Source organism: Bombina bombina, chromosome 11 (assembly GCF_027579735.1).
Source record: "Bombina bombina isolate aBomBom1 chromosome 11, aBomBom1.pri, whole genome shotgun sequence".
NCBI classification, from domain to species: Eukaryota; Metazoa; Chordata; class Amphibia; order Anura; family Bombinatoridae; genus Bombina; species Bombina bombina.
Genome location: NC_069509.1, coordinates 58329054 through 58353053, shown reverse-complemented (window position 1 = coordinate 58353053; position 24000 = coordinate 58329054). Strand labels below are relative to the sequence as shown.

Below are 24000 nucleotides of genomic sequence, written 5' to 3'. Positions count from 1 at the left end.
GCATCGCACCAATAAGATGCTGCTCCCGCAACCGTGGCAATACTTGCCGCAGGTTGCCACTGTAATCCTTGATGGATGTACATTTTTTTTAAGTAAGCCTCTAGGTTCTTATCCATTGGATCCTTAAAAGAACAACTATCCTCTATGGGAATGGTAGTTCTTTTAGCTAGAGTAGAGATAGCTCCCTCTACTTTAGGCACAGTGCGCCATGAGTCCCGAATGGAGTCAGCAACAGGGAACATCTTTTTAAAAACAGTGGAAGGGGAAAAAGGGGAAAAAAAAAACCCTGGCTTATCTCATTCCTGAGTTATAATTTCAGACATTTTGTCTGGAACAGGAAAAACATCCTCAGACGTTGGAGAATCATAAACTCTATTAAGTTTAGAGGACTTCTTGAGATTGACAGCAACAGAAGGTTCAGAGTCGTCCAAGGTAGCTAGAACCTCCTTCAGAAGCAACCAGAGATTTTCAAGCTTAAATCGGTAATTAACTTCTTCAGATTCAGAAGATCTTTCCCCCATAGTGTCAGAGTCTGAGATCTCACCTTCAGAAGCTACTGAAATATTCTCCTCATCAGACATTTGAGAAAAGTTGACCAGCGCAGATTTAGAGGGGACAAAAACCTTACAAGCAGGCAAAGGTTTAGATTTTCTTTTACGCTTACCCAAATTAGGGAAAGCAGACAAAGCCACAGATACTGCAGAAGTTATCTGAGCGACAAAATCCCCTGGTATATAAACACCTCCAGGAGTTTGAGAAGAAACAGAAGGCACAGAATGAGAAACAACTAAAGCTTGGAACGTTTGAGGAGAAAGGTGAGGCATGCACAGCATTATCCTGAGAGACACTTGGCTCAGAAGGGAGTAACTTGACTTTAAATTTTTAAGTTTTAGATAAGCATGAGGAGCAAAATTGCATAGGCAGGATAATTTGGGCCTCCAAACATAGTGAACATTTATCCATAGATATAGACTGATCCTGTTCTGAGTCCATAGCTACAGAAGAACAGGTCCCACTAGAAATTACAAATTAGAATGAAAATAAAAATAAAGAAAATTTAAATATCAAATTTAGTTGACCGATATCATATAAATTACTGAAGGCTCAACCTCAGACAAGATTGTCTGAGGCTCCTACCGTGACTGGAATTAATACCCCACTAGCAAGAGGAAGCTGGACGCTCTGCAGCTCTGCTTCCCTCTTGTCAGACGATCCAATTGTCGAGTAGCAAAGCCGATAAACCTAGACTCAAAGCCGACACTCTTAGACTCACGAAGATCCACTCCATAAAACCGGAAATGCTAAGTCACGTGAGCGGTTGGAAAACAAACTGCACCAACTCGTAAGTGCGCGAAAAGTAAAAACGGCCCAACGAAATAATAAAATTCAAAAACCATCCTAACGCTCTTCAAGGTTAAGGTAGGCAATACATAAGGTGACAAGTAAAACCCCTTAGACACCTTCCGCCAAGTAATGAGGGAAAATTAACCCTCAAGTCTCTCTCCTTGCTGTCTCATACAAATAAAGTGCCTGAGGAGTTCTGTTTCAATGACTCATATGCCAATAAAGCTGCCCCAAAAATGTACCCATAAACCAGACAGGATAGCTACTGTATGTCCCAGAAAGTGATTCACTTGAGCGTTAACCTCTGAAGTGCTGTCCTTCAGTACCTAGAAGGAAAAGGCACTTACCTGTAGATCCAGCTGCTGGGCAGATAGCAGCTACTTAGGTGTGACAGGCACTGCACTCCCTGCCATGGACCTATAGTAAAAGAAAGGACAGAGACACCAACCCTGGCTTTCTGCAAAGGGGTAGCAAACTTGTTAGAAGTAAACCAAAGACTACCTGGCTAAAAGTCACCACTACTCTTACTAAAGAGATTGACGTGGACACAGCTAGACCCCAACCCTTGCTTGCAGGGAAAAGTACCCATAAAAGGATTAAATATCTTCAGACACCATCTTCGCACATCCTCCATTGACAGAGGCAAAGAGAATGACTGGGGATTATGGGTAAGGGAAGTTACACTTAATAGCTTTGCTGGGGTGCTCTTTGACTCCTCCTGCTGTCCAGGAGTCGAATATCCCACTAGTAATTGGAATGACATTGTGGACTCTCCATGCCATAGGAAAGAAATTACACTTTTATGTTTCGGATATAGCAAACAATTTTTTGCAACATGATTCGAAGCTTTGTTATACAATGTTGCGAAAACACTGCTGCAATAGAGTACTAAAGACACATGAACACTACTGAGCTCTTATGATCCTATCTAGTTTTGCTCTTCAGTAAAATATACCAAGAGAAAGAAGCACATTTGATAACAGAAGTAATTTGGAAAGTTGTTTAAAATTGCAAGCTCTATCCATATCATGAGTTTATTTTTTACTTTACTGTCTCTTTAAGTATTTGTTTAACCCCTTTAAACAGGTTTCACTCATGCATATACAAGCAACAGCACAATAATAAAATATTGTAACACATAAGAGCATTTTCTTTTTACACTCTAATATCCCTTTAATATTTCATTGTGCATTGTAAGGTGCAAAAGTTTCAACAATGGATATAACGTTACACTTGATAAAATCTAACATACAGCTGAATTTTTATTTGCTTTGCTTTTTTTCCATTATTGTGGAATTACTATAAAGTAACTATTCTCATAAGATCTGACATCTAATTCTCATCTTCTGTTGCAAATTAATTGGGTCAATGTTTGACAGCATCTTTTTCCCAAAAACAATGCAATGTAAAATAGATGCTCCAGAGTTTCTTCCTGTTCTCAAAATCCTTCTACCTTTGATTCCTGTAGATATATATAACTCCGTAACAGAGGTGTTGTTTGGATTTTTACAGATCTAGGGTCGTAGCTCAGTGATAATTTCAACACAGGAAATAACCCCTTTTCCCTAAGATGCACAAACAGGAACATATTTATCTGTATACACACAAACCCTTTATCCATACACCTGTTTCTTCACCTCATATCATGTGGCAATAGGTGACTGCACAGGTAAGATAAGTGAACCTCTGTTCCAGGCTTCATTGCTTATGAGACAGGTGCTTCAGCCCCTATAAAACCCTGATGTTCCTGCTCCCTATGCTAAGCTTAAAATTTAAAACAGATATATTGTACTCAGGGGGAAATCTCATTAAAGGCGGATAAGTAAAAAAACAACTCATTAAACATTAATTTGTTTGTTTTAAATGACCAACAAAGAGAAGTCCTCGTACAAGCTATATATCAGGGTAAACATAAACATCCCCCTTAAAAGGACATGACACTTTATTTCTGTTATCTAATTTGATTTGTTCTCTTGGTATCCTTTGTTGAAAAGCATACCTAGGTAGGCTAAGGAGCAGCAATACAATACTGGGAGCTAGTTGCTCATTGGTGGCTGCACATCTATGCCTCTTGTTATTGGCTCACCCACTGCGTTCTGCTAGCTTCCAGTAGTGCATTGCTGCTCCTTCAACAAAGAATACCAAGAGAATGAAGCATATTTGATAAAAGAAGTCTGATGGAAAGTTGTTTATAATTGTATGGTCTGTCTGAATCCTGACATAAAAAAATTGGAGTTTCATGTCCAGAAGTCAAAATTTCATGATTCAGCTAATAAAGTTTTATAAACTTTTCTATTCACCTCTATTATCAAAGGAACATATTTCTCTTGATCTCATTGTTTGTGGCCCCTTTACACTAAGGTAGGCTCAGGACTGTTTTGAACACCAGGGGCCTGATGATCAAAAGCTCGCCATGCAGAGAAATCACACAATGAGGCATATTTAAGAAATGTCTTGCGGACCTGATCAGACAGTGCGGCTCAGGTCCGCAAGACATTGCTAAATGCGGAGAGAGCAATACGCTCTCCGCATTTAACATTGTACCAGCAGCTCGCCGCCCCCTGCTGGGGGTGTCAATCGACCCGATCGTACTCGATCGGGTTGAATTGTTGCGATTCCTGTACGCCTGACAGGGTTATGGAGCAGTGGTCTTTGTGACACGGGCCGTCAAGCTCCTTTCGGAGCTTAATAGATAGGCCCCATATCTTTGGAGGTTGTTTTTGAGCATTATATTATAATGTATGTGTCCCTCCTTTGTATCCAGAACCCCTTCTAGCAAGATAAGACAGCTCTTAAGCTAAAACTTGCCTTTGTAACAATCCTTAAAGGGACAGTATACTGTAAAATAGTTTTTCCCATAATGTGTTTACAATTGCTTTTTTTACCAGCTGCAGAGTATAAAATGTATGAGATTAGCTTTTTAAGGTTTATTTGTGTATATTAAAGCTTTGATTTTGTGTTTTGAAGCCACAACCTAATAAAATGGGTTGAGCTTGTAGGTATAATCAGATCTCATTACTGTATCACATTGTGTACATATAGCTGCTTCTTTATCTTATATCTGTCCTTAAAACAATCACCAGTACTTTGAGAGAACAATGGAAAATCAACATTTTATTACCTTATCTCTGCTATATCCTACTGGGAGTGTAATTTCTTCTGCTGGCTGTGTTTACAAAGCTTATCTATAGCTGGTACGCGCGGCCACAAACTTTCAGAATAGGTGGGGATACCACATGCTAAATCAACAATTTCAAATGCCAATATAAGGGTAAAGGAGCTATTTGTAAACAATTTAATACACTCCAGCAAGTAAAGTGGATCATTGGGAACAAATTAAAGGGGAGAAATTTTTTGAGTAAACTGTCCCTTTAAGGAACCTCACAGTACTGACAAGATTCCTTAGATAATCGCGCCATAGGGAGCTTTAGTTGCAGCAGGAAGTGCTGAGTGCCATAGCCCACACTATTTTGTTGTCTCCTGGCCAAATATAGATGCACTGTCTTTATTAAACAGTGCTTCTAGCTATACAGCACAAGCTTAGTGTACCACAGAGTTTTACCATATAGTGGCTGAAGCTAATGCATCCTATAGCTCTATCTGTAGGATTAATCCAAACAGCAGCAGTTGCAAAAGAGCGTGCGCTTCACTCCCATTACTTAGACAACCAGAATGCTTGACCAAAGCTTTGCAAAGATGCTTCTGTAATATTGTTTACGTTAAAGCCAGCCAGCATTTTTTGTGTGAAACAGCAGTAAATAGCAGTTGTTTACTAAAGGTAAAAATGTTTTACTGATAAACGTTGCAAATGTCTGATAATGTTCAATAAACTGTATGGCACCTCTACATGATTTTCAATACTCTATCAGTAAATGGCTGATATCTCTTAATATGTGTGGAATAACACCAAAACTCCTGTTTTGCTATCACTGCACAGTCACTTCAATGGAAATATAAAGCAGCTGTCAAACTAAAAAACACAACACATGAATACAATGAGATGGGCTCTGTGGTTATGGGAGAGTGCAGGAGAGTGTATGATGCGGCGGCGAATTCCTGGGCTGAATCAGGAAGCTGTCACTCTTCTTGATTGGATATTGGCAGCAAAGGAAAAATTGCCTTCAGAATGTGGCTTTTATCAGTGTTACAGAGACTATGGGCTTGATTACAAGTGCAGCGCTAATTTATCGAGCACCCGCCAACGGGCCCGCGATAAATAACCAGCCATTACAAGTGGCTAGCTATTGCTACTGCGAGCTTGCGTTAGCAATTAGCGCTCTGAAAATTAACCAGAGGTTAGACCTCTGATTAATTTAAAAAATGTGCTTCAATTGCCCCCAACATTTAGTGTAGTGTGCATTATATTAAAAAAATGTAGCATCTTTTTTTTCTCAATAAATACAGGAGGCAGTTTTAAGGGTTAAAGTGGCGGGTGTGGGGTGTAAGAAAAAACAAATGGCACTGAAAAGTGCCTTTACATTGCGGTCTATGGGGACTGTGTGTTCCCAGTAAATATATAAATATATGCGTATATACACATATTAACACATAAAAATATATTTAAATATTAATATACATTTATATTTGCTACCCATCGCTGCGTTACTTACCCCCTTTGCTGTGCTAGTTCTAATGCCGTGTCTAACGGCATGAGAACGAGGCTCCCGTTGGAGCCTATAGAAGCACGCTCTATTGAGCGCAAAGCTTTCTAGTAATGCGAATGCGCAAATATCACGCTTATTTTGAGCTCCACTTGTAATCTTCCCTATGTGGGCAGTATCTTCCAAACAATTATGTAAGCTTGGAAAGTACAAGGTTTTCATCAGTAAAGGCTGAGTTGGCCCTTGTGATTTGAACCTATAATTCTGGGAAATGTGCAAGTGCTGCATCAAACCTCATACAGTATGTTGAAATTTTTTTTTTAAAAAAAGTTTCTGCTAGTGCACACGAGTACAAAGATCTACAAAGCTTACAGTTCTAGTGCCCGTTGTCCCCGCTGGTACATACCAGTCTCTGTCCCTACCTGATGATGTCAATATGTCCATTCTTTGCAGCCAGGTGCAGGGGACTAGTGCCATTCGGGTCAGTGCAGTCGCCAGGTTTTGGCTCCAGTAGCGCTGCACACATGTTACTGTTTAACAGCAACTGTACAACCTGCAATAAATGAAGAGATATTTTTATTTATTTCATTGTCCTTAGATGGAGCCTGCTTTTGTCAAGTTGGTTAGTGCGCTTTACTTGTTTCTGAGCCAAATATAAAGAACGTGAATTTTAATATAGTGCATATAAATTGTTCTAACATCTTTGGAACAAATAAGGATTAAATCAAAAATATGCAGTGAAAAAAAAATGACATTTATGTTACTGTGAGACCATATAGTTATGGCTGTTCCTGGGAACTGAGCAATCATAAAATTACATAATAAACGGATTAATACTTAAAGGAACACTAAACCCAATTTTTTTCTTTCATGATTCAGGTAGATAATACAATTTTAAACAACTTTCAAATTTAGTTATATTATCTAATTTGCTTCATTCTTTAGATATTCTTTGCTAAAGAAATAGCAATGCACATGGGTGAGCTAATCACACGAGGCATTTATGTGCAGCCACCAATCAGAAGCTACTGAGCCTATCTAGATATGCTTTTCAGCAAAGGATATCATGAGAATAAAGCAAAATATTAGAAGTAAATTAGAAAGTTGTTTAAAAATGCATGCCCTTTCTAAATCATGAAAGAAAAAATTGGGGTTTCAAATCCCTTTAACCCTTTGGCTGCTAAGCCATTTCCCACCTGGGTGCTAATATTTTATTTTTTAATTATTATTTTTGACATTTTTGAAAACTTTTTTTTTAACTTTTTTATTTTTTTTTACAGACCCCCAAGACTTACACTGTTGGAAAGGTTAGGCGATTACCTTTCCAACAATGGGTCTTGGGGGTCTGTAGCTCCTATAGTTAACATTGTTAAGTATAAATAAAGTTGCGCGGTGACGTCATCACGTAATTGCGCGTGACGTCACCGCGCATCACGTGAAGCCCTGTGATGCCTGTCACTCTACAGGCACGATCGTCAGGGTAGGAGCAGCAAGAAGCCCCCAGATCTCCCTCAAGGTGGGAGAGTGCTAGTGACGGCTCTGAGCCGTCATTAGCACCAGAGTGAGAAACTCTGTGACGGCTCAGAGCCGTCATTAGCACTCAAAGGGTTAAAGGGATATGAAACCCAAAAATGTTTCTTTTGTGATTCAGACAGAGCATACTAGATCTTAGTGCGTTGACCTTTCACAAAAATAAATCCGGCTCCGAAAAGAGCCAAACGACACCAGCAGCTTCTTACTTCCGCATTCTGGTCCTCACAAAGGATCCGGATGCACATACCTAGAGTACACGATTTTAAACAAGTTTCCAATATACTTCTATTATCAAATTTGCTTTGTTCTCATGGTATTCTTTATTGAAGAGATACCTAGATACTGTAGGTGTCTAGAGCACTACATGAATAACATTCTTGCAAAAATACTGCCATATTGTGCTCCAAACATGTGCACGTCCCTGCTTTTCAACAACAGATATCAAGAGAACAAAGTAAATTTGATAATAGGAGTAAATTAGAAAGTTGCTTAAAATGGAATGTTCTGTCTGAATCATGAAAGAACAAATTTGGGATTCATGATTTACTATTGGACTCCAGTCAGGGTTTTAGGTGTAGAATTATGACTATTTATTTTTTTGTAACTGCAGTCACAACGCCAGACTAATAACCACGGTTACCAAGTCAGGAACTCGAAATCTGTAACCTTAAAAATCCAGATAATTAACAGTGCTGAATAAAAAAACTCAAATGACCAAATTATAGGAAGCAGGGGCGTATTTGGCTCTAAACCAACTAAGCCTGTGTTTAGGGCAGCAGAATTTAGGGGTGGGGGTAAATTTTAAGGGGCAGTTCTATGCCATGATGCTTTCCCAATTCTATGGTCTCCATGGTATCTAACTTGTGCTTTTTCAAATAAAGATACCAAAAAGAATGAAGAAAAATTGATAATAGGAGAAAATTAGAAAGTTGCTTAAAATTGCATGCTCTGTCTGAATCATGAAAGGAAAAAAAATGGGTTTCATATCCCTTTAACACTGTCTAATAAAAATGAATTAATAATAATACTGCACTGAGAAATTATAAGGGGTCAAAGTCAGTAGATGTCAGGTGTTAGAAAAAGAAAAAACGAGCTGAAAGTGCTTTTACATAGGGATCTATTGGAACAACTTTATTAACATATATATCTCTTTAAATATATGTTTAAAATGGGGAGAGAGTAAGCGCTAAAAAGCTTAAAAGGCTAGTAAAAAGTACATTTTAATACATATAAAAATTTACAAATGGCAATCAGATGCATGGATCGATGTCTGACTTAACAAAAAAAATATATAATAAACAAATCTAAAAGTATCTAAAAATATCCAATGGAGTAAAGCATGTGACGCTGACTTAGTGAGCCAGTGATGAGGAGTTAGAAGGACATGTACATTCAATAATATAAACAACCTAAGTGAGTGATTGAGTGCACACAATAGCTGTCAACAAAGAAAAATAGCGTTCACAAAAAATAGTGTTCACAAAAATTGGCGTACATAAAAAATGTTCAAATGTTCAACCGGTTATATGTAAGTGAATCCAGTAGTGTTTCCTCCAAAGTGACGTGTAGAAATATAACGTGAAGTCAATAATAGTAGAATGTAAACGTTGAGTGGGTCAAATTATTGTGGTTCAGCTTCTAAATTAAAAAATTGTAAATCCGTGAGGTGTATAAAAATAAAAATAACTTGTGAAAAAATCCACGTGGAAAACTTGAATTCAAATGATAAACAAAGGTCAAAAATCAAAAGACAAAAATATCAAAAGACAAAAATAAAAAATCAGTGATAATATTAAAAAGCACTAAAAATCTAGTGAAAACAAATCCTTAATTCTAGGGCGCGATCTGATATAGATCGCAGTTTGCGGCGCAAGCGAGGGAACCGGCGTCGCCCGCAGTTTCAGCTCGCAACTCGAGCTATCCCATATAAGTCGCCGTCAGATGCTAACGTGCCGTAAGTCTGACAAACCAGCGATGTCCAGAAATCTGCGCAAGTACAAATTTCTGGCGTCGCCAGTGACTTGCGGCACGTTAGAAACTGCCGGCGCCTATAAAACCTGACTAAAGTCTAAAACACCCGCACTGTCTAACACGCCTCCCTAACATAGCCCGACACGTCTAACCCACTATCCGCTATCCCCCCTCACTATCCTAACAATAAAAAAGCTATTAACCCCTAAACCGCCGCTCCCGTACCCCGCCGCAACCTAATAAAGTTATTAACCCCTAAACCGCCGCTCCCGTACCCCGCCGCCAGCTATATTATATCTATAACCCCCTAAAGTGAGCCCCTAACACCGCCGCCATCTATATTAAAATTATTAACCCCTAATGTAAGCCCCTTACACCGCCGCCATCTCTATTAAAATGATTAACCCCTTATTTAATCTACCTACCCCGCCGCCAGCTATATTATCTATATTAACCCTAAGTATATTATAGTTAATATAGGTATTACATTATATATATTAACTATATTAACCCTAATTATATTAGGGTTAATATAGTTAATATAGTTACTATAGTATTTATATTAACTCTATCTAACCCTAACACCCCTAACTAAATTTATATTAAATTAATCTAATTCATTTATAAACTAAAATATTCCTATTTAAATCTAAATACTTACCTATAAAATAAACCCTAAGATAGCTACAATATAATTAATAATTACATTGTAGCTATGTTAGGGTTAATATTTATTTTACAGGTAAATTGTTAATTATTTTAACTAGGTATAATAGCTATTAAATAGTTATTACCTATTTAATAGCTACCTAGTTAAAATAATTACCCAATTACCTGTAAAATAAATCCTAACCTAAGTTACAAATACACCTACACTATCAATAAATTAAATAAACTACAAACATCTATCTAAAAATACAATTAAATTAACTAAACTAAATTACAAAAAAAAAAAAACACTAAATTACAAAAAATAAAAAAACATTACAAGATTTTTAAGCTAATTACACCTATTCTAAGCCCCCTAATAAAATAATAAACCCCCAAAATAAAAAAAATTCCCTGCCCTATTCTAAATTAAACAAATTTCAAAGCTCTTTACCTTACCAGCCCTTAAAAGGGCCTTTTGTGGGGCATGCCCCAAAGAATTCAGCTCTTTTGCATACAAATACAATACCCCCCCCATTACAACCCACCACCCACATACCCCTATTCTAAAACCACCCAAACCCCCCTTAAAAAAGCCTAACACTACCCCCCTGAAGATCTCCCTACCTTGTCTTCACCACACCGGGCCGAACTCCTGATCCGATCCGGGCGATGTCTTCCTCCAAGCGGCAAAGAAGAATTCTTCCTCCGGCGATGTCTTCCTCCAAGCGGCAAAGAAGAATTCTTCCTCCGGCGACGTCTTCCTCCAAGCGGCAGCAAAGTCTTCATTCTTCCGGCGGCATCTTCAATCTTCTTTCTTCGTTCCGCCGCCGCGGAGCATCCATCCCGGACGACTACTGAACTTGGAATGAGGTACCTTTAAATGACGTCATCCAAGATGGCGTCCGCCGAATTCCGATTGGCTGATAGGATTCTATCAGCCAATCGGAATTAAGTTAGAAAAATCTGATTGGCTGATTGAATCAGCCAATCAGATTCAAGTTCAATCCGATTGGCTGATCCAATCAGCCAATCAGATTGAGCTCGCATTCTATTGGCTGTTCCAATCGGAAGACATCGCCCGGATCGGATCAGGAGTTCGGCCCGGTGTGGTGAAGACAAGGTAGGGAGATCTTCAGGGGGGTAGTGTTAGGCTTTTTTAAGGGGGGTTTGGGTGGTTTTAGAATAGGGGTATGTGGGTGGTGGGTTGTAATGGGGGGGGGTATTGTATTTGTATGCAAAAGAGCTGAATTCTTTGGGGCATGCCCCACAAAAGGCCCTTTTAAGGGCTGGTAAGGTAAAGAGCTTTGAAATTTGTTTAATTTAGAATAGGGCAGGGAATTTTTTTTATTTTGGGGGTTTATTATTTTATTAGGGGGCTTAGAATAGGTGTAATTAGCTTAAAAATCTTGTAATGTTTTTTTATTTTTTGTAATTTAGTGTTTTTTTTTTTTTTGTAATTTAGTTTAGTTAATTTAATTGTATTTTTAGATAGATGTTTGTAGTTTATTTAATTTATTGATAGTGTAGGTGTATTTGTAACTTAGGTTAGGATTTATTTTACAGGTAATTGGGTAATTATTTTAACTAGGTAGCTATTAAATAGGTAATAACTATTTAATAGCTATTATACCTAGTTAAAATAATTAACAATTTACCTGTAAAATAAATATTAACCCTAACATAGCTACAATGTAATTATTAATTATATTGTAGCTATCTTAGGGTTTATTTTATAGGTAAGTATTTAGATTTAAATAGGAATATTTTAGTTTATAAATGAATTAGATTAATTTAATATAAATTTAGTTAGGGGTGTTAGGGTTAGATAGAGTTAATATAGTTAATATAAATACTATAGTAACTATATTAACTATATTAACCCTAATATAATTAGGGTTAATATAGTTAATATATATAATGTAATACCTATATTAACTATAATATAGGTGTATGTGAATGTGTTAAAGTGTGCGCAAGAGGCACCAAGCTGCTCCAACCCTAAAGTCCCTCAAACTTAGGGAAAAAAAGATAGGCCAAAGAATGAAAAAACAGGAGAAGCGCTAATAAAAGCTAAAGGTGCTAAAATAAAAATTAAGTTGCTGTGCAAAAAAAGGATAATAACTTTCGTTGTAAATAAAATTTAATTAAATAAACATATAATTATAAATCCAGCAAAGATAACAAGTAAAATTTAGTTTAGTTAATTTAATTGTATTTTTAGATAGATGTTTGTAGTTTATTTAATTTATTGATAGTGTAGGTGTATTTGTAACTTAGGTTAGGATTTATTTTACAGGTAATTGGGTAATTATTTTAACTAGCTAGCTATTAAATAGGTAATAACTATTTAATAGCTATTATACCTGGTTAAAATAATTAACAATTTACCTGTAAAATAAATATTAACCCTAACATAGCTACAATGTAATTATTAATTATATTGTAGCTATCTTAGGGTTTATTTTATAGGTAAGTATTTAGATTTAAATAGGAATATTTTAGTTTATAAATGAATTAGATTAATTTAATATAAATTTAGTTAGGGGTGTTAGGGTTAGATAGAGTTAATATAGTTAATATAAATACTATAGTAACTATATTAACTATATTAACCCTAATATAATTAGGGTTAATATAGTTAATATATATAATGTAATACCTATATTAACTATAATATAGGTGTATGTGAATGTGTTAAAGTGTGCGCAAGAGGCACCAAGCTGCTCCAACCCTAAAGTCCCTCAAACTTAGGGAAAAAAAGATAGGCCAAAGAATGAAAAAACAGGAGAAGCGCTAATAAAAGCTAAAGGTGCTAAAATAAAAATTAAGTTGCTGTGCAAAAAAAGGATAATAACTTTCGTTGTAAATAAAATTTAATTAAATAAACATATAATTATAAATCCAGCAAAGATAACAAGTAAAAAATATATATTAAAATCGGACGTCTCCGATATGTTGAAGCATAAAACAAGAATAAAACAAATGACTACTGTTGCCAATATGAACCTTATTACAATAATGGATGAAGGAAGTCGACATAATAACTCAAAGTCCACAGATGAAACAAAGAGAGGATCAAAAAACCGGGTGGGGATAAACCCGTTGTTACCTTCAAGGATACCGTCCGTGTATTGCAATCACCTCCGTGAGGCGTATGTGTATTCTGTGACGTCACTGATCAGAGGGCGTCATCTCTGTAGAGAATTTCTATTCGTCAGAATAACTTGGCAGATGAACTATAGCGGCCGCTATATTGTAGAAGTTGGACCCCGCTCGTTAGTGCAGGATTGCACGCAGGCTCGTAGTGTATCCAAATTTCTCCTGGAGACCTTGTAGCAAAAGGATCTCAATGTGTAGCTTTTAAAACCAGCTTAGCTGAGGCACACAGCCCTTCACAGTACAGTCCCCTTGCTTTCCGTAGGCAGCCGGAAGGATTCTGATGTGCAGCTTGTAACAGGCTTGGCTTAGGCACGTAGCCCTTCAGGATGCAGTCCTCTTTCTTTCGGAGGATAGCTAAATAACTTGTCACTTCAATCAGAATATTAAAGTCTTGATAGACAATAAATGAAGTGTGAGGTAGCTGTAACTTTCTTGAGAAAGCCCTGTAAGAGGGAGAAACGCGTTGATGAAAGTTACAGCTACCTCACACTTCATTTATTGTCTATCAAGACTTTAATATTCTGATTGAAGTGTCAAGTTATTTAGCTATCCTCCGAAAGAAAGAGGACTGCATCCTGAAGGGCTACGTGCCTAAGCCAAGCCTGTTACAAGCTGCACATCAGAATCCTTCCGGCTGCCTACGGAAAGCAAGGGGACTGTACTGTGAAGGGCTGTGTGCCTCAGCTAAGCTGGTTTTAAAAGCTACACATTGAGATCCTTTTGCTACAAGGTCTCCAGGAGAAATTTGGATACACTACGAGCCTGCGTGCAATCCTGCACTAACGAGCGGGGTCCAACTTCTACAATATAGCGGCCGCTATAGTTCATCTGCCAAGTTATTCTGACGAATAGAAATTCTCTACAGAGATGACGCCCTCTGATCAGTGACGTCACAGAATACACATACGCCTCACGGAGGTGATTGCAATACACGGACGGTATCCTTGAAGGTAACAACGGGTTTATCCCCACCCGGTTTTTTGATCCTCTCTTTGTTTCATCTGTGGACTTTGAGTTATTATGTCGACTTCCTTCATCCATTATTGTAATAAGGTTCATATTGGCAACAGTAGTCATTTGTTTTATTCTTGTTTTATGCTTCAACATATCGGAGACGTCCGATTTTAATATATATTTTTTACTTGTTATCTTTGCTGGATTTATAATTATATGTTTATTTAATTAAATTTTATTTACAACGAAAGTTATTATCCTTTTTTGCACAGCAACTTAATTTTTATTTTAGCACCTTTAGCTTTTATTAGCGCTTCTCCTGTTTTTACATTCTTTAACTATAATATACTTAGGGTTAATATAGATAATATAGCTGGCGGCGGGGTAGGTAGATTAAATAAGGGGTTAATCATTTTAATAGAGATGGCGGCGGTGTAAGGGGCTTACATTAGGGGTTAATAATATTAATATAGCTGGCGGCGGTATAGGGGGATTAGATTAGGGGTTAATAATTTTTATATAGGTGGCGGCGGTGTAAGGGGTCAGATTAGGGGATAGATAAGGTAGATGATAGCGGTGTAAGGGGTTCTAATTAGGGGATAGATAAGGTAGATGGCGGCGGTTTTAGGGGCTCACAGTAGGGGGTTAGTTTATGTAGATGGCGGCGGGGTCCGGGAGCGGCGGTTTAGGGGTTAATAACTTTATTAGGGATTTCGGGGGAGTGGGATCGCGGTTGACAGGTAGATAGACATTGCGCATGCGTTAGGTGTTAGGTTTATTTTAGCAGATCGCGGTTGACAGGGAGATAGACATTGCGCATGCGTTAGGTGTTAGGTTTATTTTAGCAGCCAGTTTAGGGAGTTACGGGGCTCCAATAGTCAGCGTAAGGCTTCTTACGGCTGCTTTTTGTGGCGAGGTGAAAATGGAGTAAGTTTTCTCCATTTTCGCCACGTAAGTCCTTACGCTGCATATTGGATACCAAACTGCGCGGGTTTGGTATACCTGCCTATAGCCCAAAAAACTACGGTCGACGGCAGAAATATACGCGCGTAACTTCTAGGTTACGCCGTATATAGGATACCAAACCCGCGCAAATATTGGCGTCGCCGGCTTTTGTGGGCGACGATTTTTATCGGATGGACCCCCAGATGTTTAAAAATCCTTGGTAAGATCCATAACAAACAAATACATCGATAAAATACCTAAAAGGGAACAAAAGAGAAACAAATAGTGCAACACTGTATATGATATATAATATAGGTAATTAAAACCAAACTCACCAGTATGCCAACGCGTTTCGGCCCCGACTAGGCCTTTCTCAAGACTATCTTTTTTTTTATTTTTATACACCTCACGGATTTACAATTTTTTAATTTAGAAGCTGAACCACAATAATTTGACCCACTCAACGTTTACATTCTACTATTATTGACTTCACGTTATATTTCTACACGTCACTTTGGAGGAAACACTACTGGATTCACTTACATATAACCGGTTGAACATTTGAACATTTTTTGTGTACGCCAATTTTTGTGAACACTATTTTTTGTGAACGCTATTTTTCTTTGTTGACAGCTATTGTGTGCACTCAATCACTCACTTAGGTTGTTTATATTATTGAATGTACATGTCCTTCTAACTCCTCATCACTGGCTCACTAAGTCAGCGTCACATGCTTTACTCCATTGGATATTTTTAGATATTTTTAGATTTGTTTATTATATATTTTTTTGTTAAGTCAGACATGGATCCATGCGTCTGATTGCCATTTGTAAATTTTTATATGTATTAAAATGTACTTTTTACTAGCCTTTTAAGCTTTTTAGCGCTTACTCTCTCCCCATTTTAACCTTTATATTGTTAGCCTACTAGGAGGCTATATAGTTAGTAAGCTTAAGGCCCTGGGTGTAGCGCTCGGTCCACTTCTCCTGTTCTTAAATATATGTTTATATGAATGTATACATATATATTTATGTGCATTTATAGTCATACATATATGCACATATAAACACAAATATATAAGTATACATTTGTATATACATATATATTGTTGTGTTGTTGCGATCTAGGTTATGTGAGCTGTAGCTGTGAGGCTTTCGGCATTATCAGCGATTGTGTGAGCTGTTGAGCGCGAGGATGCGATCGCGAGGGATTGATATTTATGCTCCCAACCCTTAATCTAATTCTCAGTAGCGCACACGAAAACAACAAAACTGAGCGTGGATTACGGGTTTGCGGAAGCGTAAATATGCGCTCAACTCATAATCTACCCCTTGTAATTAAAAGACATTTCTGTTGTGTTGCTATAGAATAACATATCAGCCAAGTTTTAATATTTTTACAACAAATTAACATCCTTTTTGCTGCAATTATTTATCAATAGCCAAACTCCACCCAACATTTGCCTTATTTGGAGCAGCCAATCGGGGCTTTAGTCTGCAGACAACGAGGCTAGCTACTGTCATAAAGTTAGTATAACATGTTTTGTTTTGAAGTTGTTATCTGATAAAGCCAATTAGGGACAACTATGTAGCAGGGTTAGTCTTGAGAAGTCAGCAGGTGCATTACAAGTTCTGAGAATAAGAAATAACTGTTTTCAGAGCTAAATTGCATGACAGGGGGCAAAATAAATAATGAAACATTGTGTTTTATTAAACATAACTAAACATTTTATATAACAATCTCAAGTTGTCCCTTTACACAAAAGTCATAATTTTATGCTTTAGATAGAGCAAGAACATTTCCAATGTATTGCTATCATCAATTTTTCTTTGTTCTCTTGGTATTCTTTCTGAAAAGCATACCAAGATAGGCTCAGGAGCGTGCAAGTCTTGAGCACTATGTGGCAACAGTACTTGCATTAATGTTTTTAACAATGTTATACACTTTACACCCTTACAATGTTGCAAACACTGCTTCTTTATATTGCTCAAGACCACATGCACATTCCTGTGCATACCTAGATATGCTCTTCAACAATGGATACCAAGACAATGAAGCTAATTTAATCATAAAAATAAATGCTCTACATGCATCATAAAAGTTTAGTTTTTGACTTTACTGTCCCTTTAAAGTGCCATGATACCCACATTTTTTCTTTCATGATTTAGAAAGAGAATGCATTTTAGAATATCTTTCTAATTTACTTCTATTATCTAATTTGTTTTATTCTCTTGATATTCTTTGCTGAAAAGCATATCTAGATATGCTCAGCAGCTGCTGATTGGTTGCTGCACATAGAAGCCTCATGTGATTGGCTCACCCATGTGCATTACTTTTTCTTCAAATAAGGATATCTACAAAATGAAGCAAAATAAATAATAGAAGTAAATTGTAATGTTGTTTAAATTTGTATGTTCTATCTGAATCATGAAAGAAAGATTTTGGGTTTAGTGGCCCTTTAAAGCACACATAGAACTATATATTTTATCTCATTATTTAAAGGGACACTAAACCCAAATTTTTTCTTTCATGATTCAGATAGAGCATGCAATTTTAATCACCTTTTTAATTTACTCCTATTATCAATTTTTCTTCATTCTCATGCTATATTTATATGAAAAAGCAGAAATGTAAGCTTAAGAGACGGCCCATTTTTGGTTGAGAACCTGGGTAGCGCTTGCTTATTGGTGGCTAAAAGTAGCAAACCAATCAGAAAGCTCTACACAGGTACTAAACCAAAAATGGGTTGGATCTTAAAGGACCAGTCAACACAGTAGATTTGCATAATCAACAAATGCAAGGTAACAAGACAATGTAATAGCACTCAGTCTGAACTTCAAATGAGTAGTAGAATTTTTTTCTGACAATTTTAAAAGTTATGTCTTCTTTCACTCCCCCTGTACCATGTGACAGCCATCAGCCAATCACAAATGCATACACGTACCATGTGACAGCTATCAGCCATTCACCTATGCATACACACTTACTCTTGCACATGCTCAGTAGGAGCTGGTGACTCAAAAAGTTAAAAGATAAAAATACTGTGCACATTTTGTTAATGGAAGAAAATTGGAAAGTTGTTTAAAATTGCTGCTCTATCTGAATAATGAAAGTTTAATTTTGATTGAGTGTCCCTTTAAGCTTACATTTCTGCTTTTCAAATAAATATAGCATGAGAATGAAAAACAATTGATAATAGGAATAAATGAGAAAGTTGCTTAAAATTTTCATGAAAGAAAAAAAAATTGTGTTTAGTGTCCCTTTAACTTCCATTTGAATGGAACAGATTTCCATCATTTTAGCAGGTTTTTGTTTTGTTTTTTTGCAGGTTTTTTGTCAAGAGTCTTTGCTTTCTTTCCAGTTTTTGGTCAGTGATTGTTGCAGAACATTTGACTTGATATAACAGTTTAAGGGATATGAAATCCCAAAAACAGAATTTATGTTTACCTGATAAATTACTTTCTCCAACGGTGTGTCCGGTCCACGGCGTCATCCTTACTTGTGGGATATTCTCTTCCCCAACAGGAAATGGCAAAGAGCCCAGCAAAGCTGGTCACATGATCCCTCCTAGGCTCCGCCTTCCCCAGTCATTCGACCGACGTAAAGGAGGAATATTTGCATAGGAGAAATCATATGATACCGTGGTGACTGTAGTTAGAGAAAATAAATCATCAGACCTGATTAAAAAACCAGGGCGGGCCGTGGACCGGACACACCGTTGGAGAAAGTAATTTATCAGGTAAACATAAATTCTGTTTTCTCCAACATAGGTGTGTCCGGTCCACGGCGTCATCCTTACTTATGGGAACCAATACCAAAGCTTTAGGACATGGATGATGGGAGGGAGCAAATCAGGTCACCTAGATGGAAGGCACCACGGCTTGCAAAACCTTTCTCCCAAAAATAGCCTCAGAAGAAGCAAAAGTATCAAATTTGTAAAATTTAGTAAAAGTGTGCAGTGAAGACCAAGTCGCTGCCTTACATACATATCTGATCAACAGAAGCCTCGTTCTTGAAGGCCCATGTGGAAGCCACGGCCCTAGTGGAATGAGCTGTGATTCTTTCAGGAGGCTGCCGTCCGGCAGTCTCATAAGCCAATCTGATGATGCTTTTAAGCCAAAAAGAGAGAGAGGTAGAAGTTGCTTTTTGACCTCTCCTTTTACCAGAATAAACAACAAACAAGGAAGATGTTTGTCTGAAATCCTTTGTAGCCTCTAAATAGAATTTTAGAGCACGAACTACATCCAAATTGTGCAACCAACGTTCCTTCTTTGAAACTGGATTCGGACACAAAGAAGGCACGACTATCTCCTGGTTAATATTTTTGTTAGAAACAACTTTCGGAAGAAAACCAGGTTTAGTACACAAAACCACCTTATCTGCATGGAACACCAGATAAGGAGGAGAACACTGCAGAGCAGATAACTCTGAAACTCTTCTAGCAGAAGAAATTGCAACCAAAAACAAAACTTTCCAAGATAATAACTTGATATCAACGGAATGTAGGGGTTCAAACGGAACCCCCTGAAGAACTGAAAGAACTAAATTAAGACTCCAAGGAGGAGTCAAAGGTTTGTAAACAGGCTTGATTCTAACCAGAGCCTGAACAAAAGCTTGAACATCTGGCACAGCCGCCAGCTTTTTGTGAAGTAAAACAGATAAAGCAGAAATCTGTCCCTTCAAAGAACTTGCAGATAATCCTTTCTCCAAACCTTCTTGAAGAAAGGATAGAATCTTAGGAATTTTTATCTTGTTCCATGGGAATCCTTTAGATTCACACCAACAGATATATTTTTTCCATATTTTATGGTAGATTTTTCTAGTTACAGGCTTTCTGGCCTGAACAAGAGTATCAATGACAGAATCTGAGAACCCTCGCTTTGATAAAATCAAGCGTTCAATCTCCAAGCAGTCAGTTGGAGTGAGGCCAGATTCGGATGTTCGAACGGACCTTGAACAAGAAGGTCCTGTCTCAAAGGTAGCTTCCATGGTGGAGCCGATGACATATTCACCAGATCTGCATACCAAGTCCTGCGTGGCCACGCAGGAGCTATCAAGATCACCGATACCCTCTCCTGTTTGATCCTGGCTACCAGCCTGGGAATGAGAGGAAACGGTGGGAACACATAAGCTAGGTTGAAGCTCCAAGGTGCTACTAGTGCATCCACTAGAGTCGCCTTGGGATCCCTGGATCTGGACCCGTAGCAAGGAACCTTGAAGTTCTGACGAGACGCCATCAGATCCATGTCTGGAATGCCCCACAATTGAATTATTTGGGCAAAGATTTCCGGATGGAGTTCCCACTCCCCCGGATGAAATGTCTGACGACTCAGAAAATCCGCTTCCCAATTTTCCACTCCTGGGATGTGGATTGCAGACAAGTGGCAGGAGTGAGTCTCCGCCCATTGAATTATTTTGGTCACTTCTTCCATCGCCAGGGAACTCCTTGTTCCCCCCTGATGGTTGATATACGCAACAGTCGTCATGTTGTCTGATTGAAACCGTATGAATTTGGCCTTTGCTAGCTGAGGCCAAGCCTTGAGAGCATTGAATATCGCTCTCAGTTCCAGAATATTTATCGGGAGAAGAGATTCTTCCCGAGACCAAAGACCCTGAGCTTTCAGGGGTTCCCAGACCGCGCCCCAGCCCACCAGACTGGCGTCGGTCGTGACAATGACCCACTCTGGTCTGCGGAAGCTCATCCCTTGTGACAGCTTGTCCAGGGTCAGCCACCAACGGAGTGAATCTCTGGTCCTCTGATCTACTTGTATCGTCGGAGACAAGTCTGTATAATCCCCATTCCACTGACTGAGCATGCACAGTTGTAATGGTCTTAGATGAATTTTGCACTGCGCTATGGAAGGAAGAAGAACAGAATGAAGTACTTGACAAGAGCTTAGAAGTTTTGATTTTCTGGCCTCTGTCAGAAAAATCCTCATTTCTAAGGAGTCTATTATTGTTCCCAAGAAGGGAACTCTTGTTGACGGAGATAGAGAACTTTTTTCTACGTTCACTTTCCACCCGTGAGATCTGAGAAAGGCCAGGACAATGTTCGTATGAGCCTTTGCTTGTGGTAGAGACGACGCTTGAATCAGTATGTCGTCCAAGTAAGGTACTACTGCAATGCCCCTTGGTCTTAGCACCGCTAGAAGGGACCCTAGTACCTTTGTGAAAATTCTTGGAGCAGTGGCTAATCCGAATGGAAGTGCCACAAACTGGTAATGCTTGTCCAGAAAGGCGAACCTTAGGAACCGATGATGTTCCTTGTGGATAGGAATATGTAGATACGCATCCTTTAAATCCACCGTGGTCATGAATTGACCTTCCTGGATGGTAGGAAGAATTGTCCGAATGGTTTCCATTTTGAACGATAGAACCTTGAGAAATTTGTTTAGGATCTTGAGATCTAAGATTGGTCTGAATGTTCCCTCTTTTTTGGGAACTATGAACAGATTGGAGTAGAATCCCATCCCTTGTTCTCCTAATGGAACCGGATGAATCACTCCCATTTTTAACAGGTCTTCTACACAATGTAAGAATGCCTGTCTTTTTATGTGGTCTGAAGACAATTGAGACCTGTGGAACCTCCCCCTTGGGGGTAGCTCCTTGAATTCCAGAAGATAACCTTGGGAGACTATTTCTAGCGCCCAAGGATCCAGAACATCTCTTGCCCAAGCCTGAGCGAAGAGAGAAAGTCTGCCCCCCACCAGATCCGGTCCCGGATCGGGGGCCAACATCTCATGCTGTCTTGGTAGCAGTGGCAGGTTTCTTGGCCTGCTTACCTTTGTTCCAGCCTTGCATTGGCCTCCAGGCTGGCTTGGTTTGAGAAGTATTACCCTCTTGCTTAGAGGATGTAGAACTTGAGGCTGGTCCGTTTCTGCGAAAGGGACGAAAATTTGGTTTATTTTTAGCCTTAAAAGACCTATCCTGAGGAAGGGCGTGGCCCTTACCCCCAGTGATATCTGAAATAATCTCTTTCAAGTCAGGGCCAAACAGCGTTTTCCCCTTGAAAGGTATGTTAAGCAATTTGTTCTTGGAAGACGCATCCGCTGACCAAGATTTTAGCCAAAGCGCTCTGCGCGCCACAATAGCAAACCCTGAATTTTTCGCCGCTAATCTAGCTAATTGCAAAGTGGCGTCTAAAGTAAAAGAGTTAGCCAATTTAAGAGCGTGAACTCTGTCCATAATCTCCTCATAAGAAGAATCTTTATCGAGCGACTTTTCTAGTTCATCGAACCAGAAACACGCTGCTGTAGTGACAGGAACAATGCATGAAATTGGTTGTAGAAGGTAACCTTGCTGAACAAACATCTTTTTAAGCAAACCCTCTAATTTTTTATCCATAGGATCTTTGAAAGCACAACTATCTTCTATAGGGATAGTAGTGCGTTTGTTTAGAGTAGAAACCGCCCCCTCGACCTTGGGGACTGTCTGCCATAAGTCCTTTCTGGGGTCGACCATAGGAAACAATTTCTTAAATATTGGGGGAGGGACAAAAGGTATGCCGGGCCTTTCCCATTCTTTGTTTACAATGTCCGCCACCCGCTTGGGTATAGGAAAAGCTTCGGGGGGCCCCGGGACCTCTAGGAACTTGTCCATCTTACATAATTTCTCTGGAATGACCAAATTGTCACAATCATCCAGAGTAGACAACACCTCCTTAAGCAGAGCGCGGAGATGTTCCAATTTAAATTTGAATGTAATCACATCAGGTTCAGCTTGTAGAGAAATTTTCCCTGAATCTGAAATTTCTCCCTCAGACAAAACCTCCCTGGCCCCCTCAGACTGGTGTAGGGGCATGTCAGAACCATTATCATCAGCGTCCTCATGCTCTTCAGTATTTTCTAAAACAGAGCAGTCGCGCTTTCGCTGATAAGTGGGCATTTTGGCTAAAATGTTTTTGATAGAATTATCCATTACAGCCGTTAATTGTTGCATAGTAAGGAGTATTGGCGCACTAGATGTACTAGGGGCCTCCTGTGTGGGCAAGACTGGCGTAGACGAAGGAGGGGATGATGCAGTACCATGCTTACTCCCCTCACTTGAGGAATCATCTTGGGCATCATTTTCTCTAAATTGTTTGTCACATACATCACATCTATTTAAATGAGAAGGAACCTTGGCTTCCTCACATACAGAACATAGTCTATCTGATAGTTCAGACATGTTAAACAGGCATAAACTTGATAACAAAGAACAAAAAACGTTTTAAAATAAAACCGTTACTGTCACTTTAAATTTTAAACTGAACACACTTTATTACTGAATATGTGAAAAAGTATGAAGGAATTGTTCAAAATTCACCAACATTTCACCACAGTGTCTTAAAGCCTTAAAAGTATTGCACACCAAATTTGAAAGCTTTAACTCTTAAAATAACGGAACCGGAGCCGTTTTTATATTTAACCCCTATACAGTCCCTGGTATCTGCTTTGCTGAGACCCAACCAAGCCCAGAGGGGAATACGATACCAAATGACGCCTTCAGTAAGCTTTTTCTATGTATCTGAGCTCCTCACACATGCATCTGCATGCCTTGCTTCCCAAAAACAACTGCGCATTAGTGGCGCGAAAATGAGGCTCTGCCTATGATTAGAGAAGGCCCCCAGTGAAAAAGGTGTCCAATACAGTGCCTGCCGTTTCTTTAACATAATTCCCAAGAATAAAATAACTCCTCAAAGCTATAAACTATTAAAAATGCTTATAAATCAATCGTTTTAGCCCAGAAAAATGTCTACCAGTCTTTAAAGCCCTTGTGAAGCCCTTTATTCTTATTTAATAAAAATGGCTTACCGGATCCCATAGGGAAAATGACAGCTTCCAGCATTACCAAGTCTTGTTAG

General features: G+C 38.5%; 1 protein-coding gene across 1 annotated transcript in view; it reads right to left on the bottom strand.

The window, feature by feature from the left end:
• CASKIN1 (CASK interacting protein 1) overlaps window positions 1–24000 on the bottom strand; it is a 444510-nt gene that overhangs the window by 142291 nt on the left and 278219 nt on the right. Inside the window, exon 6 of the mRNA XM_053694420.1 lies at window positions 6368–6498. Within this exon, the coding sequence (XP_053550395.1) occupies window positions 6368–6498 (131 nt within the window). The remainder of the gene's footprint in view (window positions 1–6367; window positions 6499–24000) is intronic.